At 40.5% G+C, this 26325-nt stretch overlaps 1 protein-coding gene and 2 pseudogenes across 7 annotated transcripts in view; all 3 read left to right on the plus strand.

The window, feature by feature from the left end:
• LOC102780923 (protocadherin alpha-C2-like) overlaps window positions 1–26325 on the plus strand; it is a 198014-nt gene that overhangs the window by 9737 nt on the left and 161952 nt on the right. The window contains exon 1 of one of the 7 annotated variants that reach the window (XM_087849865.1): window positions 4079–6436. The exons of 2 other annotated variants lie outside the window; for them this stretch is intronic. In XM_087849865.1, coding sequence (XP_087705991.1) covers window positions 4079–6436 — 2358 coding nt within the window. Of the gene's footprint in view, window positions 1–4078; window positions 6437–13257; window positions 15692–16341; window positions 18777–20248; window positions 22677–23346; window positions 25878–26325 lie in introns of those variants that run through there. 4 more of the 7 variants (XM_087849908.1, XM_087849875.1, XM_087849889.1 and 1 more) reach the window with 4 other exon arrangements.
• LOC148106155 (protocadherin alpha-8 pseudogene) lies at window positions 440–3132 on the plus strand (annotated as a pseudogene).
• Window positions 6448–12603, plus strand: LOC102780356 (protocadherin alpha-2 pseudogene; annotated as a pseudogene).

The raw sequence follows: 26325 nt of genomic DNA on the forward strand, positions 1-26325 counted from the left end.
TAGTACGATTAGGGACGATGATATGAAAGCCTTGAACTGGGTTAACTGATCAACATACTCTTTTTTAAAAAACAGAAAATTTGCTGCCTTTAATTCGGAGTAAATTGTTATTCGGATGTATTACTTTGAAACACATACGTTACTAGCAAAAATTAGAACAATTTTCTAGACACGAAGCGACAACTTGCAGACGGGCTGATGTTGCAGTTTATGTGGTAGTTTTGTTTATGAACATATACTCATGTGTTCAGTCCACAAGGTGTCAGTGTCATATCAGCATCACACTGGTATATTTTAGTGCTGGCCCTGCCCCTTCTATACAGTTTTTGTTCTGGTCGAAGAGAGGAGACGGTACCTTCCACAGAAACAAGTGTAGCCGTGATTAATACATCGGTTGGTTTGGAATATGCAACATATTTCGCACTGGATATTTTGTTATTTAAACTACTTCCTTTGCTCAAAGGACTTTTAAGTGGGTATATAATTGGAAACATAAAGCGAAACGATGGAGCCAGGAGGACAAAGACGAGGAACGCAGTGCTGGTGGCTTGCTCTCAGCTTTTCTCTGATGCTCAGCTGTGTGGAGCGGGTTACAGCTCAGATAAAATATTCAGTTCCAGAGGAAGTAACGGTAGGAAGTGTTGTTGGGAATGTGGCAAAAGATCTGGGACTGGATATCAGTTCACTAGAGGAAAGACAGTTTCGTATTGTCTCTGGAGCTGAAAATAATCAATTTCTAGTAAATCCGAGAAATGGCGTCCTCTCTGTGCAAGAGAACATTGACAGAGAAGAGCTATGCAAAAGCATTTCTCCTTGTCTGATAAACCTAAAAATGGTAGCTGAGAATCCCATGGAAGTACATTATGTAGGAGTGGAAATCATAGACGTAAATGATAATTCACCCAGCTTTCAAGAGGAAGAAAGCATACTGGAGATTTCAGAGTCTACTTTCCCAGGTAAACGATTTCAGTTGCCAGCTGCACATGATCCAGATGTTGTTACTAATACAGTACGGATGTACAAATTGATCAATAACGATCATTTTAGTTTACAAATTCGAGAGAGGGGAGAGGACAAGATACCATTCTTAGTTTTACAGAAGGCTTTGGATCGAGAAAAGGAAAATAAACACAAACTGATCCTGACAGCAATTGACGGAGGAAATCCACCGAGATCAGGGACTCTTAATGTCACAGTCATAGTCCTCGATTCAAATGACAATAACCCTACATTTAGTCAAGAAGTGTATTCAGTAACAATACACGAAAATGTAGAGGTGAATACATGCGTAATTACCGTAAATGCAACTGATTTGGACGACAGTTCAAACGGAGAAATAGAGTACGTTTTCGGTGGTCAACTTGACCGAAAGATTTATGAAATGTTTAGCTTAGATAAAAACACTGGTGAAATTCGAGTAAAAGGAAACATTGACTTTGAGACGGTGGATGTTTATAAACTAGATGTACACGCCACAGACAAAGGACAACCTCCGATGAGTACCGACTGCAGGGTGATTATCAAGGTGCTGGACGTAAATGATAATGAACCTGAGATAGAGGTAACATCTTTGTCAAAGATTGTATCAGAAGATTCCAAACCTGGGACTGTGGTGGCTTTGATCAGTATTACAGACCAAGACGCGGGTTTAAACGGTAAAGTAATATGCAGTCTTTCAGACAATATCCCATTTGATTTAAAACCGTCATTTCAAGATAACATGTACTCCTTAGTTATTAAATATAAATTAGACCGTGAATCAGTTTCCCATTACGACGTCACGATAACAGCTACAGACTGTGGCGTGCCTCCTCTGTCTACATTCAGAACTTTGAGTATTGATGTGTCAGACGTGAATGATAATGCGCCACAATTTGCACAGAATCCAGTTGAACTTTACCTGGTAGAGAATAACGAGCCTGGAAAGCCGATATTTTCAGTTTCTGCCTCAGATAAAGATTTGAATGAAAACGCGGCTTTAACTTATCGTATAGTCAGAGAGGAAAGCAGTCAACAGAAAAACGCAGCATTTTTAAATATTAATTCGGATAATGGACAAATCACTGCCCTTAAAAGTTTCGACTTTGAAACACTGAAAAAGTTTCAGTTCCAAGTTGTTGCGTCAGATTCTGGAACTCCGTCACTAAGCAACAATGTCACAGTCAACGTCTTCATCCTGGATCAGAACGACAACGCTCCAGTCATCCTGTATCCACTCAGCTCCAACGGTTCTGCTCAAGGTGTGGAGGAGATTCCCCGAAACGTCAACGCAGGACACTTGGTGACTAAAGTCAGAGCCTATGACGCTGATATAGGATATAACGGCTGGTTGCTCTTTTCACTGCAGGAAGTGACTGACCACAGTCTCTTTGCTTTGGACCGCTATACAGGACAGATCAGAACACTTCGCTCATTCACAGAGACAGACGAGGCTGAGCATAAACTGCTCATACTGGTCAAAGACAACGGCAACGTTTCTCTCTCAGCAACAGCTACTGTGATTGTCAAACTTGTGGAGCCCAAAGAGGCTTTTGCAGCTTCTGATGTTAAAAGTGCAGCAAAAGATGTTGAGGACAGTAATGTCATATTTTACCTCATGATAACTTTGGGCGCAGTTTCTGTACTTTTTCTCGTCAGCATCATCGTGCTGATTGCAATGCAGTGCTCCAAATCCACAGACAATACTTCTAAATATCTGCCAGAGACTAATTATGATGGGACACTGTGTCACAGCATCCAGTACAGATCAGGAGAGAAGCGGTACATGCTAGTTGGACCCAGAATGAGTATAGGATCTACTATAGTACCTGGAAGTCACGCAAATACTCTCGTACTTCCTGACAGGAGACGTCCTTCTGAGGAGGTAGGTCCATTGTGCGATTTTAAATCAAGGTTATTTTGGTTGTCAAGACGAAGTTTGCCTTACGATGTATAATTAACTTTTGAAACATATGAAGTACATGATGTAAATGTATTTAAGGTTTTTAATCGTTTTATTTCATTCTTCTATTCTTTTTTTACACACTTTATTTTCAAACAGTATTTTAGTTGTTATCACCATCATTTTGAAAGACTGCCCATTATATTCTGTAGTCTTTTGACACTGCACTAATTGCTGGGATATCCACGTAAGCATGGGGCGAAGATTAGTTTAGAAAAGATAAGTAACTAAATAAAGAAGGTCACGCCACTTAGATTGGGAAACTGTGGCAAAACACATGCATATTCATTAGCGTTGTCCATGGACAGGTGACGTTCAGACATAAACTCGTGGTCTTCAAGTTCAAATCTGTTTTTCGTTTCAGACCTTTTTGTATTTAGCGCCAATCCTATGTTTTCTATCACACTTATTAGAAATCACTAATTGTGTTACATATTACTGCGTCGTGGAAATAGTAATATACCTATCCACTGTTCGAATGGGATCCTGTTAATTCATCTGAAACGTGAAACTGAGCAATACAAGCCTGAAACTCGCGTGTGCTGTGTCCTCGGTTATTTTTCATCCAGTCTGCGCGCAGTTTTATCAGAATCACTTGTGCGTTTGGCTAATCCTGCATCATTTCACAGCATTAATGTAATACTGACAAATATCAGAATTCACTGTTGCACTTATGATATACTGTACGCGTCTATCAGCTGATCATCATATGACGCAAAAATACATGGAATTTGATTCCCGAGACTGAAATATCTGACAAATTAAATCCATCACGGTTATAGAAAAAATTAAGAAAACATTTTTAGACTTGTTTTAATAGTGACTGGGACACATTTGGAAACATACTTGTATATTACATGTAGATGTTTGCTCTAACAATGAGTCACAAGATGTTCAGTCCACAAGGTGTCAGTGTCATATCTGCATCAAACTAATATGTTTTAGCTCTGGCCCTGCCCCTTCCACAGAGGTTTTGTTCTGGTTGGCAGAGGGGAGACGATACCTCAGACAGAAACAAGTGTAACCGTGATTTTTCCATGAATACGAGGGAATATGGGAAGAAGTGTTGATTAAGGCTACTTCCTTTACGGTAAACACCTCTGAGTGGATACAGTATTTATTATCTAAACGAAAACGATGGAGGCAGGAGGACAAAGACGAGGAACGCAGTGTTGGTGGGTTGCTATCAGCTTTTCTCTGATGGTCAGCTGTGTGGAGCGGGTATCAGCTCAGATAAAATATTCAGTTCCAGAGGAAGTAAAGGTAGGAAGTGTTGTTGGGAATGTGGCAAAGGATCTGGGACTGGATATCAGTTCACTGGAGGAACGACGGTTTCGTATTGTTTCTGGAGCTGAAGATGCTCAGTTTGAAGTAAATCCGAACAATGGCGCTCTGTATGTTCACGGAAATATCGACCGAGAGGAGCTGTGCGAAAGAATACATCCATGTATCAAAAATTTAAAATTGGTAGCTGAGAACCCCATGGAAATACATCATGTGGGCGTGGAAATCGTGGATGTAAATGATAATTCACCCAGTTTTCAAGAATATGAAAAAATATTGGAAATGTCTGAATCCACTATAACAGGCAGACGATTTCAGTTGCCAACTGCGCATGATCCAGATGTTGTTACTAATACTGTGCGTATGTACAAATTAAACCATAACGATCACTTTAGTTTACAAATTAGAGAGATGGGAGAGGACAAGATACCATTCTTAGTTTTACAAAAGTCTCTGGATCGGGAAAAGGAGAACGAACACAAACTGATACTGACAGCAGTTGATGGCGGAAATCCACCGAGAACAGGGACTCTTAATGTCACAGTCATAGTCCTCGATTCAAATGATAACCACCCTACATTTAACCAAGAATTATATTCAGTTACAATACCTGAAAATGTTGATAGGGATACTAGTGTAACTACGGTAAACGCAACTGATCTGGACGAGGGTGTAAACGGAAAGATTGAATACTTTTTTGGTGGCGAACTTAACACGAAATTGTATGATACATTTAGCCTAGATAAGGACACTGGTGAAATTCGAGTCAAAGGAGAAATTGACTTTGAGAATATGGAGGTATACAAGTTGGATGTCCACGCCACTGACAAAGGACAACCTCCGATGAGCACTAACTGTAGGGTGATTATCAATGTATTGGACGTAAATGATAATAAACCTGAGATAGAGGTAACATCTTTGTCAAAGATTGTATCAGAAGATTCCAAACCTGGGACTGTGGTGGCTTTGATCAGTATTACAGACCAAGACGCGGGTTTAAACGGTAAAGTAATATGTAGTCTTTCAGACAATGTGCCATTCGACTTAAAACCGTCATTTCAAGACAATATGTACTCCTTAGTTATTAAATATAAATTAGACCGAGAATCAGTTTCCCATTACGACGTCACAATAACAGCTACAGACTGTGGCGTGCCTCCTCTGTCTACATCCAGAACTTTGAGTATTGATGTGTCAGACGTGAATGATAATGCGCCACAATATGCACAGAATCCAGTTGAACTTTACCTGGTAGAGAATAACGAGCCTGGAAAGCCGATATTTTCAGTTTCTGCCTCAGATAAAGATTTGAATGAAAACTCGGCTTTAACTTATCGTATAATCAGAGAGGAAAGTAGTCAACAGAAAAACGCAGTGTTTTTAAATATTAATTCGGATAATGGACAAATCACTGCGCTGAAAAGTTTTGACTTTGAAACGCTGAAAACTTTCCAGTTCCAAGTTGTTGCGTCAGATTCTGGAACTCCGTCACTAAGCAACAACGTCACAGTCAACGTCTTCATCCTGGATCAGAACGACAACGCTCCAGTCATCCTGTATCCACTCAGCTCCAACGGTTCTGCTCAAGGTGTGGAGGAGATTCCCCGAAATGTCAACGCGGGACACTTGGTGACTAAAGTCAGAGCCTATGACGCTGATATAGGATATAACGGCTGGTTGCTCTTTTCACTGCAGGAAGTGACTGACCACAGTCTCTTTGCTTTGGACCGCTATACAGGACAGATCAGAACACTTCGCTCATTCACAGAGACAGACGAGGCTGAGCATAAACTGCTCATACTGGTCAAAGACAACGGCAACGTTTCTCTCTCAGCAACAGCTACTGTGATTGTCAAACTTATAGAGCCCAAAGAGGCTTTTGCAGCTTCTGATGTTAAAAGTGCAGCAAAAGATGACGAGGACAGTAATGTTATATTTTATCTCATGATAACTTTGGGCGCAGTTTCTGTACTTTTTCTCGTCAGCATCGTAGTGCTGATTGCAATGCAGTGCTCCAAATCCACAGACTATACTTCTAAATATCTGCCAGAGACTAATTATGATGGGACACTGTGTCACAGCATCCAGTACAGATCAGGAGAGAAGCGGTACATGCTAGTTGGACCCAGAATGAGTATAGGATCTACTATAGTACCAGGAAGTCACGCAAATACTCTTGTGCTTCCTGATAGGAGACGTCCTTCTGAAGAGGTAAGAGCTTAAAAGTGTGATGTCACATGTTTTTGTGCATTCTTTTCCATCAATTTGACTTTTTATATCATCTAAATTTTCTTTTCTTTTTTGATATCACAATTCTAAAGTATCATACCTAAAGACTACAGTGCTCACACTAAAGTTAGTTTCATTGACATATTGGTCACGACAAATGGTGATCCATAATGCTTCTACTGAATCAAATATGGGTCTAGGTAATGCGGGCAATCCTCATGAAAAACCTATGGAATTGCACGTTACCAGATATCTTGCATGCTACTTTGCTGAACGACACTTTTTTTCTTAAATCAAATATGTGCTGCTAAATAGTGTTGGTCCGGGCTGATCCTCTTTATTCAGAAGCGGGTTAAATAACATCTTCTGAGATAATCAACATATGGAACAAAATTTAAACCCCCGATAACGTGTTTAATTGTTGGAATAACGGTTTCTTTTTAAACACTGTAATTTATGACTCTATACATCTCCAGTAACCTCTGGGTGTCAGTATTACATTGACAAACTGGAGACCACTTTACCCATCCTCTCACAAAGCTTTTGTTTGCCACTGCTATAAGCAGAGAAGACGCTTGACTCGAGCTCGCAATCTTTGAAAATCGCGCTTTATACATTATATACAACAGGCAATGAGCTAGGTAGTCCAAACATTGTTTTTAAATCTGTTGTTTGATTACAATGGAGAACGAAAAACGAAGTCGTGGAAGGAATGGGGTCTGGTTTATTCTCCATGTAGCTTTGCTGCTGTTTGTCGGGAAAGGGGCTTCGGCAGAAATAAGATACTCTGTTGCAGAAGAGGTGAAAGATGGAACTGTTGTCGGAAATGTTGCAAAGGATCTCGGTCTTGATATCAGCTCTTTGACCAGCCGGCGGTTCCGTGTTGTGTCTGAATCCAAGGATGCGTTTTTTGATGTAAACCAGGACAACGGGGATCTATATTTGTTTAAGAAAATCGACAGAGAGGAGCTCTGCCTGGGCAGTGGGGCATGCATAATGGAGCTAAAAATTATAGCAGAAAACCCTTTGGAAATACACTACGTAGTTGTAGAAATTATTGATATTAACGATCACTCCCCTGTTTTCCCCGAAAAAGAACAGAGGTTTGAAATATCTGAACAAACCATGGCAGGAAGACGATTTCAGCTGCACACTGCTCGGGACCCCGATTCTGGAATTAACGCAATTCGTACATATACTTTAACCTCAAACGAACATTTTGAAGTAACAATCCGACAGAGCGATGAGGATATAATACCATTTTTAGTGCTGAAGAAATCGTTGGATAGAGAAAAAATCAACAAATACACGTTAACTGTCACTGCAGTTGATGGAGGAAAACCTCCGCGATCAGGCACCATAAATGTTACTATAATCGTTCTTGACACAAATGACAACCGTCCAACATTTAGTCAAGAGAGCTACCAAATAGAAATAGATGAAAATGTTCAAGTAGGGACTTCAATATTTAGAATGAATGCGACAGACCCAGATGAAGGTTCCAGTAGTGAAATTGTATACAGCCTTGGAAAAACACTCAAGAAAAAAGTCTATAATATATTTGAACTGGATAAAATAAGTGGGGAAATAAGAATAAAGGGAATAGTGGACTATGAAGAAAACGACGTTTATAAACTGGATATCGAGGCATCAGATAAAGGAACACCTCCATTAACCGGTGAGTGCAGATTAATTATAAAGATAAAAGACATCAATGATAATCCGCCAGAAATTGAAATCACATCGCTTTCAAATTCAGTCTCTGAGGATTCAAAGCCCGGCACAATGATTTCACTCATCAGTGTGCGAGATAAAGATGCTGGTGTGAATGGGAAAATTATTCTCAGCCTAACCTCAGGCTTACCTTTTGAATTAAAACCATCATATAAAGAGAACGTTTATTCCGTTGTCACTAAAGATCTTTTGGACCGAGAGGAGGTATCTCAATATGAATTGACAATAAAAGCGACCGACTGTGGTGAGCCCCCTTTATCTACTTTTAAAACTTTGAACATCCAGGTAGCAGACGTAAATGACAACAGACCACATTTTCCCATAAATCCACTACACTTTTACCTGTCCGAAAATAACGTTGCTGGGAAATCAATATTCTCCGTGAGCGCAGTGGACAAAGACTTAAGTGACAATGCAGCCATTTCATATCGCATTGTGAAAGAGGGGAGCCAAAATGACATTATGTCATTACTAAGTATAAACAGTGATAACGGACACATTTCCACGCTGAAAAGTTTTGATTTTGAAACAATGAAAACTTTCCAGTTCCAAGTTGTTGCCTCGGATTCTGGAACTCCGTCACTAAGTAACAACGTCACAGTCAACGTCTTCATCCTGGATCAGAACGACAACACTCCAGTCATCCTGTATCCACTCAGCTCCAACGGTTCTGCTCAAGGTGTGGAGGAGATTCCCCGAAACGTAAACGCAGGACACTTGGTGACTAAAGTCAGAGCCTATGACGCTGATATAGGATATAACGGCTGGTTGCTCTTTTCCCTCCAGGAAGTGACTGACCACAGTCTCTTTGCTTTGGACCGCTATACAGGACAGATCAGAACACTTCGCTCATTCACAGAGACAGACGAGGCTGAGCATAAACTGCTCATACTGGTCAAAGACAACGGCAACGTTTCTCTCTCAGCAACAGCTACTGTGATTGTCAAACTTGTGGAGCCCAAAGAGGCTTTTGCAGCTTCTGATGTTAAAAGTGCAGCAAAAGATAATGAGGACAGTAATGTCATATTTTATTTGATGATAACTTTGGGCGCAGTTTCTGTACTTTTTCTTGTCAGCATCATCGTGCTGATTGCAATGCAGTGCTCCAAATCCACAGACTATACTACTAAGTATTTACAAGAAGCAAATTATGATGGGACACTGTGTCACAGCATCCAGTACAGATCTGGAGACAGGAAGTACATGTTAGTTGGACCCAGAATGAGTATAGGATCTACTATAGTACCAGGAAGCCATACAAATACTCTGGTGATGCCAGACAGAAGACGGCCATCTGAAGAGGTAGGATAAATTCATGATGATTATTTTAATGCAATTGCCTAATTTTGCCTCACCTATTGGATAATCTTTACGACTCCCTGTCGTTTTTTTAAGATAATGGAAGTGCTGGCACGTGGTATTGGCGAGGCATTTTAGTAGTTTTGAGTGATGTCCTTCTATTTTTGTTGTAAATGTGTTAGCAATGTTACCACTAAACATATTTTGTATTCCTGCCCACGACGTGGTTATTGATCATCGAAGAGAGAGAGCATCGAGCACGCTGTTGTTATTGATGTGATTTTAAGACTTTTCCACTGTCCATGGTGCTGAAAAGCTCTTATTAAGGTATTTAACTATGCTCGGTTATCACAGGACACTGAAGCTCTTTAACTACTACATTACAGAGTTAGTGCTTGTGATGATGCCCTAGGATATTTTTGCCTTGTCACACGGATAGTCATTTGAATAAAAAGTTTAATATATTAAATTACAAAAGTTTCTGTTTAGTCGAATCTGTTTTTCCCCATTTCCTACTAAATGTAAGCGCTGAATGATCCTGTGGGTGTCAGTGTTACTATAAGGAAGTGCAAAATTCCACTCAGCCCCTTGTAATGTGTGCGTTTTCACCTCGGCCACGAAGAATATCAACGTTTGGGGTTTCGCCTGTGTATTTTTCTTTTCACGAAAACGGATGTCTGGAGTAAAATCTCAGGAAAACTGGATGATTACTAAGTGGAAAAATACGCGTGGATTTTATTACATATGATTTTGCCAAAGGACAAAGAGGCAGAATGATAACTCGGCCGCATCCTCTGGTTTTCGCCGCGCTCTTCTGTTGTGTGGAGGTGATTTTAGCTCAGATTAAATATTCGACTCCAGAGGATGTTAAAGTGGGAGCTATTATTGGAAATGTTGCCAAGGATCTGGGGCTCGATGTCGGTACACTGATAAGCAGGCGTTTTCGTATTGTGTCTGGAGCCCAGGGTACGCTGTTTGAGGTAAACCCGAACAATGGGGCGTTGTATGTTCACGAAAATGTGGACAGGGAACAGCTGTGCGATAGAAATGATGCCTGTTTATTAGATCTAAAAATTGTTGTTGAAAACCCCCTTGAAGTCCACTATGTTACTGTTGAAATAATAGATACTAATGACAATAGACCCAGTTTTGCTGAGAAAGAAAAGGTAATAGAAATAGCAGAGACCACACTGCCAGGAGCACGATTTCAGTTACCAGGCGCTCGTGACCGAGATGTCGGAGTAAATGCGGTGCAGATTTATAAACTCAGTCAAAACGATCATTTTCATCTTGAAATTCGAGACAGAGGGGAAGATAAAATCCCTTTCCTCGTACTGCAGAGAAACTTGGACAGAGAGCGGAAAACAAACCATAGCTTGATTTTAACCGCTATGGATGGGGGGACGCCGCCAAAATCCGCAAATCTCAGCCTTACTATAAAGGTTCTTGATAACAACGATAACAGACCAGTATTTTCTCAAGAGGTTTATTCCGTTACATTGCAAGAAAATGCCCCATTAGACAAGACTATAATCAAAGTCCAAGCAACAGATCTAGACGAGGGTATTAACGGGGACGTCGAGTATACTTTTGGGGGTGATATTACTTCCAGTGTGTTGCGACTATTTACTTTAGACAGACTCACGGGAGAAATTCGAGTTATTGGAGAAATTGATTATGAGACAGCCAATGTTTACAATTTGGATGTCCAAGCCTCAGACAAAGGTCAGCCGCCGATGACGACTGACTGTAGAATTATAATAAAGATTCAAGATGTCAATGACAATAAACCAGAAATAGAAGTGACTTCAATATCCAGCATAGTCCCCGAAGACTCAAAACAGGGTACCGTGGTCGCTCTCATTACTGTTGCAGATGCTGATTCTGGTTTAAATAGCAAAGTCATATGTCATCTAACAGAAAATGTACCATTTGAATTAAAACCGTCATTTAAAGAAAACATGTACTCGTTAGTAACAAAAGAATCACTGGATAGGGAAACTGTGTCACATTATGACATTTCAATAACAGCTACAGACTGTGGTGAGCCGCCTCTTTCCACCTTTAAAAAGTTGAATATTCAGGTGTCAGATGTGAACGATAATTTTCCGGAGTTCTCACATAATCCACTGGAATTATACTTGACGGAAAATAACGCGGCTGGCGCGTCAATATTCTCTGTCAGTGCATCTGATAAAGACTGTAACGAAAATGCAGCAGTATCCTATCATATACTAAGGGGGGGAGCTAGCCGCAGTGTTATGGCATCCTTTGTGAATATACATCCCGACAGCGGACAAATCACTGCGCTGAAAAGTTTTGACTTTGAAACGCTGAAAACTTTCCAGTTCCAAGTTGTTGCCTCAGATTCTGGAACTCCGTCACTAAGCAACAACGTCACAGTCAACGTCTTCATCCTGGATCAGAACGACAACGCTCCAGTCATCCTGTATCCACTCAGCTCCAACGGTTCTGCTCAAGGAGTGGAGGAGATTCCCCGAAATGTCAACGCAGGACACTTGGTGACTAAAGTCAGAGCCTATGACGCTGATATAGGATATAACGGCTGGTTGCTCTTTTCACTGCAAGAAGTTACTGACCACAGTCTCTTTGCTTTGGACCGCTATACAGGACAGATCAGAACACTTCGCTCATTCACAGAGACAGACGAGGCTGAGCATAAACTGCTCATACTGGTCAAAGACAACGGCAACGTTTCTCTCTCAGCAACAGCTACTGTGATAGTCAAACTTGTGGAGCCCAAAGAGGCTTTTGCAGCTTCTGATGTTAAAAGTGCAGCAAAAGATGTTGAGGACAGTAATGTGATATTTTACCTCATGATATCTTTGGGCGCGGTTTCTGTACTTTTTCTCGTCAGCATCATCGTGCTGATTGCAATGCAGTGCTCCAAATCCACAGACTATACTTCTAAATATTTGCCAGAGACTAATTATGATGGGACGCTGTGTCACAGCATCCAGTACAGATCAGGGGAGAAGCGGTACATGCTCGTTGGACCCAGAATGAGTATAGGATCTACTATAGTACCTGGAAGCCATGCAAATACTCTTGTGCTTCCTGATAGGAGACGTCCTTCTGAAGAGGTAAGGCCTTAACACCCTTTTGTAAAAGCATTCTCCCTTTCCGTTTTCGGTTTGCTTTACAATATTAGTTATAATGGCAGCAAGTAGCATAGTGGTGCAGTGGTTCGCGCTATTACTTCAAAGCAAGAAAGTTTGGGTTCGTCTGGCTGGGTGGAGTTTGTACGCTTCCCGAGCCACTCTGTTCAATGTGCTAAACATCAGGTGTTTTCCTGCTGTTTTTTTTTTTTTAGATCATATTCACTGATAAATTATAAAGCCATAACAATAACAATAACAATAACAATACTAATCCTTTGTAGTTTTGCGAACTATTCGCTGCCCTTGGTGCTGATTGGTTTTTTCCCCTTCTTTTTTTCGAGAGAAATCGAGAGAAAAAGGGAAGAGACTAGAATAATGTTGAAATACTAAATTTCTATTGGCTGTTCAAGAGCCAGTCAACTTTAATTCAGTTCTCAAGCCTAAAAGGGGATTCAATCAATGGGGGAAAAACAAAACAAAACAAAACAACAACAAAAAAAAACAGCATATGAGGTTCTTTCTCAACACAGCCTCTGGGTGTCACTATGAAATCAGAAAACCTTTAAGAACATTGTCCCTCCCCTTGCAAACCCTTTGTCTGAGCTGAGCACACCACTTGGACCAAATATACCAGCCGACAAAACCCTGTTGTTGGTTTTGTAAATATGCGGCGGTAAGCGAGTCGGTTATTGTTCTTGGCATTAACAGCTCCTGTGGATTTATATGCTGTTGAAAAATGATGGAGACTCCAACAAGTCACTACTCCCGGTTTGCCTTTTATTTGGCGTTGATGCTATTTTCCGGAAGAGAAGCTTTGGCTCAAATAAGATATTCTGTTGCAGAGGAGGTGGACGATGGCACTGTTGTTGGAAATGTTGCGAAGGATCTCGGGCTTGATGTAACCTCTTTGGGTGACCGACGGTTCCGTGTTGTCTCTGGAAGTGAGGACGGTATTTTTGAGGTAAACCAGAATAGTGGGGCATTGTATGTCAGTAATCATATCGATAGAGAGGAACTCTGTCAGGGCAGCGGTGCTTGCCGCATGGAGGTAAAAATTCTTGTAGAGAACCCTTTGGAAATACACTACATAATCGTAGAAATTACTGACATAAATGATAATTCTCCTAGTTTTCCTGCAAGAGAGCAGACATTTGAAATAGCTGAACAAACACTGCCAGGGAAGAGATTTCAGCTGCACACTGCTCGCGACCCCGATGCTGGAATTAACTCTATTCGTACATATACTATAACCTCAAATGAACATTTTGAAGTAAATATCCGTCAAAGTGATGCAGGAAAGGTACCGTTTTTAGTGCTGAAGAAATCACTAGATAGAGAACAAAATAATGAACACAAGCTAGTTATGACAGCTGTCGATGGAGGAAAACCTCCAAGATCAGGCACATTAAATGTTACCATAACTGTTCTGGACAGTAATGACAATCGTCCAATATTTAGTCAGGAGATTTATCACTTGTCTATAAAAGAAAACATACCCGTCGGTGCATCAGTATTCAGAATGAATGCAACAGATTATGATGAAGGTACTAATGGAGAAGTTGAATATGCTCTGGGAAAAACTTTATGGCAGAAAGTTTATGATATTTTTGAACTGGACAAAATAAGTGGAGAAATTACGGTCAAAGGAGTAGTGGACTATGAAGAAAACAACGTGTATGAACTGGATGTTGAGGTATCGGATAAAGGAACGCCTCCATTGATGGGCGAGTGTAGACTAATTATAAAAGTACTAGATGTTAACGATAACCAGCCTGAAATCGAAGTTACATCACTTTCAAACACAGTGCCTGAAGATTCAAAGCTTGGCACCGTTATTTCGCTTCTTAGTGTGAAAGACAAAGACTTCGGTGTGAATGGAAAAATAATATCAAGCATTATTAATGAAGTCCCTTTTGAATTAAAACCTTCTTATAAGGAAAACACATACTCAGTGGTAACTAAGGATGTTTTGGATCGAGAGGTGGTGTCCCATTATGAAATAACAATAAAAGCCACCGACTGCGGTGAACCTCCACTATCTACTTTTAAAACTCTGCGCATTGAGATATCAGACGTAAATGACAACAGTCCACATTTCAAACAAAATCCTTTAGAGTTTTATCTCGTAGAAAACAACGCTGCTGGAAGGTCTATATTTTCTGTAAGCGCTTCAGACAATGACTTAAATGACAATGCAGCCATTTCATATCACATTACGAGAGAGGGGAGCCAAAATGACGTTATGTCATCCCTGAATATAAACAGTGATAACGGACAAATTACTGCGATGAAAAGTTTTGACTTTGAAATGCTGAAAACTTTCCAGTTCCAAGTTGTTGCCTCAGATTCTGGAACTCCGTCACTAAGCAATAACGTCACAGTCAACGTCTTCATCCTGGATCAGAACGACAACGCTCCAGTCATCCTGTATCCACTCAGCTCCAACGGTTCTGCTCAAGGTGTGGAGGAGATTCCCCGAAATGTCAACGCGGGACACTTGGTGACTAAAGTCAGAGCCTATGACGCTGATATAGGATATAACGGCTGGTTGCTCTTTTCACTGCAGGAAGTGACTGACCACAGTCTCTTTGCTTTGGACCGCTATACGGGACAGATCAGAACACTTCGCTCATTCACAGAGACAGACGAGGCTGAGCATAAACTGCTCATACTGGTCAAAGACAACGGCAACGTTTCTCTCTCAGCAACAGCTACTGTGATTGTCAAACTTGTGGAGCCCAAAGAGGCTTTTGCAGCTTCTGATGTTAAAAGCGCAGCAAAAGATGATGAGGACAGTAATGTGATCTTTTACCTCATGATAACTTTGGGCGCAGTTTCTGTACTTTTTCTCGTCAGCATCATCGTGCTGATTGCGATGCAGTGCTCCAAATCCACAAACTATACTTCTAAATATCTGCCAGAGACTAATTACGATGGGACACTGTGTCACAGCATCCAGTACAGATCAGGAGAGAAGCGGTACATGCTAGTTGGACCCAGGATGAGTATAGGATCTACTATAGTCCCGGGAAGTCATGCAAATACTCTAGTGCTTCCTGATAGGAGACGTCCTTCTGAAGAGGTAAGACGTTGCCCATCATTTTTTAATTAGTTTAATTTCTATTTCACAAACAGACGCCCTGAAACAGTACTTACTGGGGTATTTTAACATCTATACAAATACACGTTTCCTTTTATTTATTTTGGTCTCAGCTTTTGAGAAGTTTCCCTTACAAAGTTGAAAAAAAGTTAAGAAATGTATAATTGTGACGCGTGGGTCTTACACGTTCCCAGCTTTAAATCTAGAATTAGTCAATTTATGGGCAGTATGCATCAGCTTTGTTGTTTTAACACATATCTACATTCGCTGTGTGAAATAAACTCTGTATAACTACTTGATGCCCATGGCGATCAAAGTAAAAATGAAATTCATCCCTATAGAATCAATCTAAGTACTATCAGATCCATGTTTCCTAATGCTTCTTCGAGTGCATTAAGTTCTATGGCAGGAAAAAATAGTACATTCGCTTTAAAATGTAAGGCGGAAAGAAAGCATATAGAGAAGACAAAATATATGTATAATATGAATCACGTTTTGTAACACATCTCCTCTGGGTGTCACTCTTACATCGGAAGAAAAAAATGACTCCGTCCCTCCTCTTTCAAGGCTTTTGTTTCAGATTGAGGAGGGCAAATTGCGCGTTAAAACCAAACCCACCAGCTGATGGACGGTTGATATTTTGCAAATATGCGATAACTTGCTGTTTGTCGACGCAGGGAGCTTCTGTGTATGTAGGTACTGTTAAATAGCTATGAAGATCACTACAGGATCACGAACGATGAAGGGTTACTGGTTTGTTTTTCATGTGGCCGTATTGCTGCTTTTTGGGAAGGAGGCTTTTTCTCAGATACGATATACTGTTCCAGAGGAGGTTGCAGATGGAACTGTAGTTGGAAATATTGCGAAAGATCTGGGCCTTGACATCAATTCTTTGGCTGACCGACGTTTTCGTGTTGTGTCTGGAAATACGGACGCCTTTTTTGAGGGAAACCAGGACAATGGGGCTCTCTATGTTCGCAAGAAAATCGACAGAGAGGTTCTCTGTCAAGGAAGTGGCGCGTGCTTATTGGAGCTTAAAATTCTTGTTGAAAACCCACTGGAAATGCATTATGTAGTTGTGGAAATTACTGATGTAAATGATCATTCTCCTAATTTCTCCGAAAGAAATCAGAGATTTGAAATAGCCGAACATACATTGCCAGGAAGGCGGTTCCAGCTACACACCGCTCGTGATCCTGATGCAGGACTTAATTCCATTCATACCTACACCTTAACACCAAACGATCATTTTGAATTAGATGTCCGCCAAAGTGACGAGGACAAAATACCATTTTTAGTCCTAAAAAAGTCGCTGGACAGAGAGCAAAAATGCAACCATTCGCTTGTGGTTACAGCAGTTGATGGGGCTAAACCTCCAAGATCCGGAACCCTAAATGTTACCGTTATTGTTCTAGACATTAATGACAATCGCCCAATGTTTAGTAAGGAAATTTATGAAATTTCAGTCCCAGAAAACGTTTTGGTTGGCACCAAAATATTTAAAATTAATGCGACAGATCCAGATGAAAACTTAAATGGAGCAGTTGAATATAGCCTTGGAAAAACTCTAAAGAAGAAAGTGTATGATATATTTGAACTGGACAAGTTAAGTGGGGAAATTATAGTAGAGGGATTGATTGACTATGAAGAAAATGACGTTTACAAACTTGATATTGAGGCGTCCGATAAAGGAACACCCCCACTGACGGGTGAGTGCAGAGTCATCATAAAAATCACAGATGTTAATGACAATCCACCAGAAATAGAAATCACGTCACTATCAAATTCAGTATCCGAGGACTCCAAGCCTGGCACAGTTATTTCTCTACTTAGTGTAACAGATAGAGATTCCGGAGTGAACGGAAATATTATTACAAGCATAATCTCAGACGTGCCTTTTGAATTAAAGCCTTCGTATAAGGAAAATATATATTCAGTTGTAACCAAGGGACTTTTAGATCGAGAAAAAGTGTCTTATTATGAAATAACAATGAAAGCCACGGATTGTGGTGAGCCTCCACTATCTACTTTTAAAACCCTTAGCGTTCAAATATCAGATGTAAACGATAACATCCCACAATTCTCCCAGAATCCACTACAGGTTTACCTGTCAGAAAACAACGTTGCTGGAAAGCCAATATTTTCAGTAAGCGCAACGGATAAAGACTTGAACGACAATGCAGCCATTTCATATCACGTTGTGAGAGAAGGAAGTAAAAATGATATACTGTCTTTCCTAAGTGTGAATTCAGATAATGGACAAATCACCGCGCTGAAAAGTTTTGATTTTGAAACGCTGAAAACTTTCCAGTTCCAAGTTGTTGCCTCAGATTCTGGAACTCCGTCACTAAGCAACAACGTCACAGTCAACGTCTTCATCCTGGATCAGAACGACAACGCTCCAGTCATCCTGTATCCACTCAGCTCCAACGGTTCTGCTCAAGGTGTGGAGGAGATTCCCCGAAACGTCAACGCAGGACACTTGGTGACTAAAGTCAGAGCCTATGACGCTGATATAGGATATAACGGCTGGTTGCTCTTTTCACTGCAGGAAGTGACTGACCACAGTCTCTTTGCTTTGGACCGCTATACAGGACAGATCAGAACACTTCGCTCATTCACAGAGACAGACGAGGCTGAGCATAAACTGCTCATACTGGTCAAAGACAACGGCAACGTTTCTCTCTCAGCAACAGCTACTGTGATTGTCAAACTTGTGGAGCCCAAAGAGGCTTTTGCAGCTTCTGATGTTAAAAGTGCAGCAAAAGATGACGAGGACAGTAATGTGACCTTTTACCTCATGATAACTTTGGGCGCAGTTTCTGTACTTTTTCTCGTCACTATCATCGTGCTGATTGCAATGCAGTGCTCCAAATCCACAGACTATACATCTAAATATCTGCCAGAGACTAATTATGATGGGACACTGTGTCACAGCATCCAGTACAGATCAGGGGAGAAGCGGTACATGCTCGTTGGACCCAGAATGAGTATAGGATCTACTATAGTCCCGGGTAGCCATGCAAACACATTAGTTCTACCCGACAGGCGGAGAGCATCTGAAGAGGTAAGACCTTAACAGCCTTTTGTAAAAGCATTTTCCCTTTCCGTTTTCGGCTTGCTTTATAATATCAGTTATGATGGCAGTAAGTAGCATAGTGGTGCAGTGGTTCGCGCTATTACTTCAAAGCAAGAAAGTTTGGGTTCGTCTGGCTGGGTGGAGTTTGTACGCTTCCCGAGCCACTCTGTTCAATGTGCTAAACACCAGCTGTTTTCCTGCTGGTTTTTTTTTTTTTTTTTAGATCATATTCACTGATAAATTATAAAGCCATAACAATAACAATAACAATACTAATCCTTTGTAGTTTTGCGAACTATTCGCTTCCCTTGGTGCTGATTGTTTATTTTCCCTTTCTTTTTTTTTCTTTGAGCATGTGTTGGGAGCCTTTACTGTCTCTCTTGGTAGTTGTTCATATGTCACTTTTTGCAATTAAAGTTCTGTGGGAGAGCCTGTGATTGCTGTCCATGGTGCCAAAAACTATCAGGCTATCAGATGAATGAATGTTAAAGAAACACAATGATTGATTAATGCCATTATCTGTTGAAGAAAGTTATCAGCAAGTTTTTATGGGGTAAACCGAGAGAAAGAGTGAAGAGACTAGAACAATGTTGAAATACTAAATTTCTATTAGTTGTTCAAGATCCAGTCAACTTTAATTCAGTTCTTAGCTTGTAGCTTGTTCTCAGTTAGCAGTGTTACTCATCTAGTCACACTCAGGTTATACATTTGCTGCATGTGTTACCGTTTCCGTGAAATCACACTGCAGTAAAACAGTCATCTTTATGACGTAGTATATGGTGGTTTTGAAAATGAAGTGCTTTAAAACATGATTAAATTTTCATTTTTTACTGTAGTTACCTTTGAGACGGTTTTAATTAACAATACTATTACCAATATTATAGCTAAGCTGCAATAACCAGAATAGTTTCTTGTGAATAGGAGAACAGTTTTTGATATTAATATGTTACATTTTCCGGTTACGTTTGTCAACCTCCGCTTTCTGTTGGTGTTACAATTACAGGTATCTTTGGTAACGAGAGCAGCTATGTCAAGAGCAGCTGTCGCTGTCCGTAGTGCTGAAATATACTGTGGCGCGTTGCCGGTTCCATTCAAAGTAGGGTGTCAGATTAATATACTGTTATGTAAAAGCAGAGAAATTAAATCTTTCTTCAGTACTATTAAGAAAAGGAATACAAAATTCAACTGGTGAAATTCAGGGGAAAGAAATACTTCAAGTATCCTTAAGTAAGTGGATATAACTCTTTTATCGCTATGGTCCTTAGTGACAAATTTTGCACATAAAATACATACCTGTAATGGTCCTTACTTAAAATCATCAGAAATAAACATACAGAGTTGTCCTCTTGGTGTCACTATAACATAAATGACCATAAAAACACAGTCCCTCCCCTAACAAAGCTTTTTGTCTGGTGGTTCACAGCAACGAATGCATAATATCTAAAAACGGGAGTCGGATGAGAAGTGATCGTAATCGCAAATATAATTATTATAGAAACAGATTCAGGTGTCATCGTGTGCAACTGGACAACAATGAGGAATGGAAAACCGTATCGATGCTGTGAGTGCTTCTGGGTTGCTTTTTATTTGACACTGCTGCTGGTTTTCGGAAAGCGGGCTTTGGCTGATTTGAGATACTCTGTTCCGGAGGAGGTCAAAGAAGGAACTACTGTTGGAAATGTGGCCAAGGATCTTGGTATTGACAAAACCTCTTTGACTGATCGTCGGTTCCGTGTTGTTTCTGGATTTAAGGACGCGTTTTTCGAGGTAAACCCGGACAATGGGGCTTTACAGGTTCGTAAAAAAATCGACAGAGAAAAGCTTTGTCAAGGTAGCGGTTCATGCCTTATTGAGCTAAAGATCCTTGTTGAAAATCCCCTGGAAATGCATCATATTGCTGTAGAAATTGCTGATGTAAATGATCATTCCCCCAGCTTTTCTGAAAAGGAGCAGACCTTTGAAATGGCCGAGCATACACCTCCGGGAACACGATTCCAGCTTCACGCGGCTCGTGATCCTGATGCTGGAATAAACTCTATCCGCATATACACACTAACGTCAAATGAGCATTTCGATATTGAGATTAGTCAAAGTGATGAGGACAAAATACCATTTCTAGTGCTGAAGACATCTTTAGACAGAGAACAAAAGAATAAACACTTGCTAACTGTAACAGCAGTTGATGGAGGTAAACCTCCAAAATCAGGCACGCTTAATGTATCCGTTATTGTTCTTGACAGTAATGATAATCGCCCGACATTCAGTCGGGAGACTTACCAAATTGAAATAAAAGAAAATGTCTCTGTTGGTGCTGTTGTTGCAACTGTAGCTGCTATAGACCCAGATGAAGGCACTAACGGGGAAATAGAGTACAGCCTGAGCAAAACATTAGCGCGTAAAGTTTATCAGATATTTGAACTGGATAGTGTAAGTGGACAAATTACGCTAAAAGTAGCATTAGATTTTGAGGATTCTGAGATTTATAAACTAGACGTTGAAGCATCTGATAAAGGACAACCTCCATTAATCGGAAGGTGTAGAGCAATAATAAAGATACAAGACATTAATGACAATGCACCAGAAATAGAAGTCACGTCACTATCAAATACAGTAACCGAAGATTCAAAGCCTGGTACAGTTATTTCACTTATCAGTGTAACGGATAAAGACTCTGGACTTAATGGAAAAATAATTACACACATGACCGACAATGCACCTTTCGAATTAAAACCTTCTTACAAGGAAAACATATATTCCGTGGTCACGAAGGGAGTGTTAGATCGAGAAACTGTACCAGAATACGAAGTAATAATAACAGCTACAGACTGTGGTGAGCCTCCTTTATCCAGTTTTAAAACTCTTAGCATTCAGATAGCAGATGTAAATGACAACAGTCCACAATTTCCCCAAAACCCATTACAGTGTTACGTGACAGAAAATAACTTCGCAGGTGCGCCAATATTTTCTGTAAGTGCAGTAGACCTCGATGCAAATGAAAACGCAGCTATTTCATATCATCTTCTGAGAGAAGGTGGTGAAAATTATGTAATATCTTTTCTAAATGTGAATTCAGATAATGGACAAATCACCGCGCTAAAAAGTTTTGATTTTGAAACGCTGAAAACTTTCAAGTTCCAAGTTGTTGCCTCAGATTCGGGAACTCCGCCACTAAGCAACAATGTCACAGTCAACGTTTTCATCCTGGATCAGAACGACAACGCTCCAGTCATCCTGTATCCACTCAGCTCCAACGGTTCTGCTCAAGGTGTGGAGGAGATTCCCCGAAACGTCAACGCAGGACACTTGGTGACTAAAGTCAGAGCCTATGACGCTGATATAGGATATAACGGCTGGTTGCTCTTTTCACTCCAGGAAGTTACTGACCACAGTCTCTTTGCTTTGGACCGCTACACAGGACAGATCAGAACACTTCGCTCATTCACAGAGACTGACGAGGCTGAGCATAAACTGCTCATACGAGTCAAAGACAACGGCAACGTTTCTCTCTCAGCAACAGCTACTGTGATTGTCAAACTTGTGGAGCCCAAAGAGGCTTTTGCAGCTTCTGATGTTAAAAGTGCAGCAAACGATGATGAGGACAGTAATGTCATATTTTACCTCATGATAACTTTGGGCGCAGTTTCTGTGCTTTTCCTCGTCAGTATCATCGTGCTGATTGCAATGCAGTGCTCCAAATCCACAGACTATACTTCTAAATATCTGCCAGAGACTAATTATGACGGGACATTGTGTCACAGCATCCAGTACAGATCAGGGGAGAAGCGGTACATGCTCGTTGGACCCAGAATGAGTATAGGATCTACTATAGTCCCTGGAAGCCATGCAAATACACTGGTGATGCCAGATAGGAGGAGAACATCTGAGGAGGTAAGACTAACATATAGCACATACTGTGCATCCAGCTCAGATGTGTCTCAGCTGTTATTTGGTCTGCAAGATTAAACCTTTTGATAACTCATGATGAATGAATTAATGGGTTAGTTGATTTTTGTATCCATATCAATACAAAGATGTGTACAAATTCAAAATAATTACCAATACTTTCGTTATCAATATAAAGAAGGCCTATGAGTTTGTTTGTTTGTTTTTAGATTTCTTTTAGTAGAAATATCGAAAAAATATATACAACAACACCCACTACTACTGTTACTAACAGAAACAAAAACAACAACAATAATAACAATGAGAAGAAGAAGAAGAAGAAGAAAAATAAGAAGCAAACATTGCGCAGCGTTTTGTCTCTGATCCTGCATGTACGTCCTTCCGACGTGACGTGTTAAATTGTTAATTTGGCGGAGTTTACTAATATACACCGTTTATTTTCTGAATGACACATGAGACTAATAAAATGTCTCTGACTGTAAAGATGGCAGAGCCCTGCCCTTAGCCTATTATAGTGTGTTTGCTGCAACTTGCGTTTATCTGCTGACTTATGTTGAGGTGGCTGTTGTTACTAACGTAAAGGAAAACCTTTCAAAGTATAAATCGTCTAAAATGTTGTCCTCTTGGCGTCACTGTTACACCGAGCATTCCATAAAGGAATTAGGTCCTCCCCTAAGAAGGCTTTTGTTTGATAACTCACAGCAAAGCTGATGTGAGTCGGATGAGGCGGTGCCATATGTTTTCTTTACATACTTTACGAAAAGCCAAGGATATATAAATTGAGCTTCCTGGAGAAATATGTTTTATGTGTAAATGTGTTGTTTGAGAAGAATGGCTGAGAGAACACGAAGCAGAACAGGCAACCGCTGTTGCTTTGCTTTATATTTGTCTTTGCTGCTGATTTTCGGAGAGCAGGCTTTCGCTGAACTGAGATACTCGATTCCAGAGGAGATGAAAGAAGGGACTATTGTTGGAAATGTTGCCAAGGATCTTGGTCTTGACAAAACCTCTTTGGCCGATCGTCTGTTACGTGTTGTATCGGGCTCTACGGATGCGTTTTTCGAGGTGAATCCGGACAATGGAGTATTACTGGTTCGTAAGAAAATCGACAGAGAGGAACTGTGCCATGGAAGTGGTGCTTGCATGATAGAGCTAAAAATGCTTGTAGAGAACCCACTGGAAATCCACTATGTAGCTGTAGAAATTACTGATGTAAATGACCATTCCCCGAGTTTTTCTGAAAAACAACAAACCTTTGAAGTAGCAGAACAATCATCCCCGGGAACACGATTGGAACTGCATCCGGCCCGTGATCCTGATGCTGGCATAAATTCTATCCGCACATATTCATTATCTTCAAATGATCACTTTGATATAGAGATTAGTCAAAGTGATGAGGAAAAACTACCATTTCTAATTCTGAAGAATTCCTTAGACAGAGAAAAAAAACATAAACATTTCCTCTTTGTAACCGCGGTTGATGGAGGTAAACCTCCGCGATCAGGAACGCTTAATGTTTCCATCACTGTTCTTGATATTAATGATAATCGCCCGACGTTTAAACAGGATACTTATCAAATAGAAATATTCGAAAACGTTTCGGTTGGAACGACTGTTGCAAACGTAAATGCAACAGATCCGGATGAAGGGACAAATGGGGAATTAGAGTATAGCCTTAGTAAAACATTAGCGCATAAAATTTATGAAATATTTGAACTGGATAGTGTAAGTGGAGAAATTACACTGAAAGGGGGGTTGGATTTTGAAGATTCCGAGGTTTATAAATTAGATGTGCAGGCGTCAGACAAAGGAACGCCTCCTTTAACAAGCAGGTGTAGAGTGATTGTGAAAATTAAGGACGTCAATGACAATCGACCGGAAATAGAAGTCACGTCACTGTCAAATACAGTAACCGAAGATTCAAAGCCTGGTAAAGTTATTTCACTTATCAGTGTAACGGATAAAGACTCTGGAGTTAATGGGAAAATTATTTCACGGATAACTCAGGGCATTCCTTTTGACCTAAAACCATCCTATAAAGAAAATACTTACTCAATTGTTACTAGCGGGTTTCTGGACCGAGAGGTGGTGTCACATTATGATATTACTATAGAAGCTACAGACTGTGGTGAGCCTACTTTATCCAGTTTTAAAACTCTTAGCATTCAGATAGCAGATGTAAATGACAACAGTCCGCAATTCCTGCAAAACCCATTACAGTGTTATCTGTCAGAAAATAACTTCGCAGGTGCGCCAATATTTTCTGTAAGCGCATCGGACAACGATGCAAATGAAAACGCAGCTATTTCATATCATCTTCTGAGAGGAGGTGGTGAAAATGACGTCACAGCTTTCCTAAATGTGAATTCAGATAATGGACAAATCACTGCGCTAAAAAGTTTTGACTTTGAAACCCTGAAAACTTTCCAGTTCCAAGTTGTTGCCTCAGATTCTGGAACTCCGTCACTAAGCAACAACGTCACCGTCAACGTCTTCATCCTGGATCAGAACGACAACGCTCCAGTCATCCTGTATCCACTCAGCTCCAACGGTTCTGCTCAAGGTGTGGAGGAGATTCCCCGAAACGTCAACGCAGGACACTTGGTGACTAAAGTCAGAGCCTATGACGCTGATATAGGATATAACGGCTGGTTGCTCTTTTCACTGCAGGAAGTTACTGACCACAGTCTCTTTGCTTTGGACCGCTATACAGGACAGATCAGAATACTTCGCTCATTCACAGAGACAGACGAGGCTGAGCATAAACTGCTCATACGAGTCAAAGACAACGGCAACGTTTCTCTCTCAGCAACAGCTACTGTGATAGTCAAACTTGTGGAGCCCAAAGAGGCTTTTGCAGCTTCTGATGTTAAAAGTGCAGCAAAAGATGATGAGGACAGTAATGTCATATTTTACCTCATGATAACTTTGGGCGCAGTTTCTGTGCTTTTTCTCGTCAGCATCATCGTGCTGATTGCAATGCAGTGCTCCAAATCCACAGACTATACGTCTAAATATCTGCCAGAGACTAATTATGATGGGACACTGTGTCACAGCATCCAGTACAGATCAGGAGAGAAGCGGTACATGCTAGTTGGACCCAGGATGAGTATAGGATCTACTATAGTACCTGGAAGTCATGCAAATACTCTAGTGCTTCCCGACAGGAGAAGAACATCTGAAGAGGTAAGATGCCTTAAATGGCCAAAACTCTAGTTTTGCTTTTAGTAGAGATTGAGAACAAACTTGATTTGCCATTTAGAGGTGTTGGTGAATGCTGTCAGTGGTGCTGAAACCACGCGCTATTTATCTTCTTCTTTCTTTCCTAACACCATGAAATTTGACATGTCCTTCTTAACACAAGTGCAAGTATTAACTTAAAGATGAGATACTTTAACATGTACTATTATCCAGGGGAAACAATCTTTGATAGTCACTTGGTGTCACTATCTGAGCAGAAAAGTGTTTAAAGATAAGCTCTTTGTCAGCAGTATGGGACCTCCTATTTGTGGGATGGGTTTCACTCGATGCCTCCTCTTCATTTAGAGCATATGTGAACCTGATACTGCACGGTAGCCTGTCTGGTGATATGAATATTTTTTTATTATTTTTCTCAACTCGTGGAAAACTCGGT

Source organism: Neolamprologus brichardi, chromosome 2 (genome assembly GCF_056152115.1).
Source record: "Neolamprologus brichardi isolate AB-2024 chromosome 2, ASM5615211v1, whole genome shotgun sequence".
Classification (NCBI taxonomy): Eukaryota; Metazoa; Chordata; class Actinopteri; order Cichliformes; family Cichlidae; genus Neolamprologus; species Neolamprologus brichardi.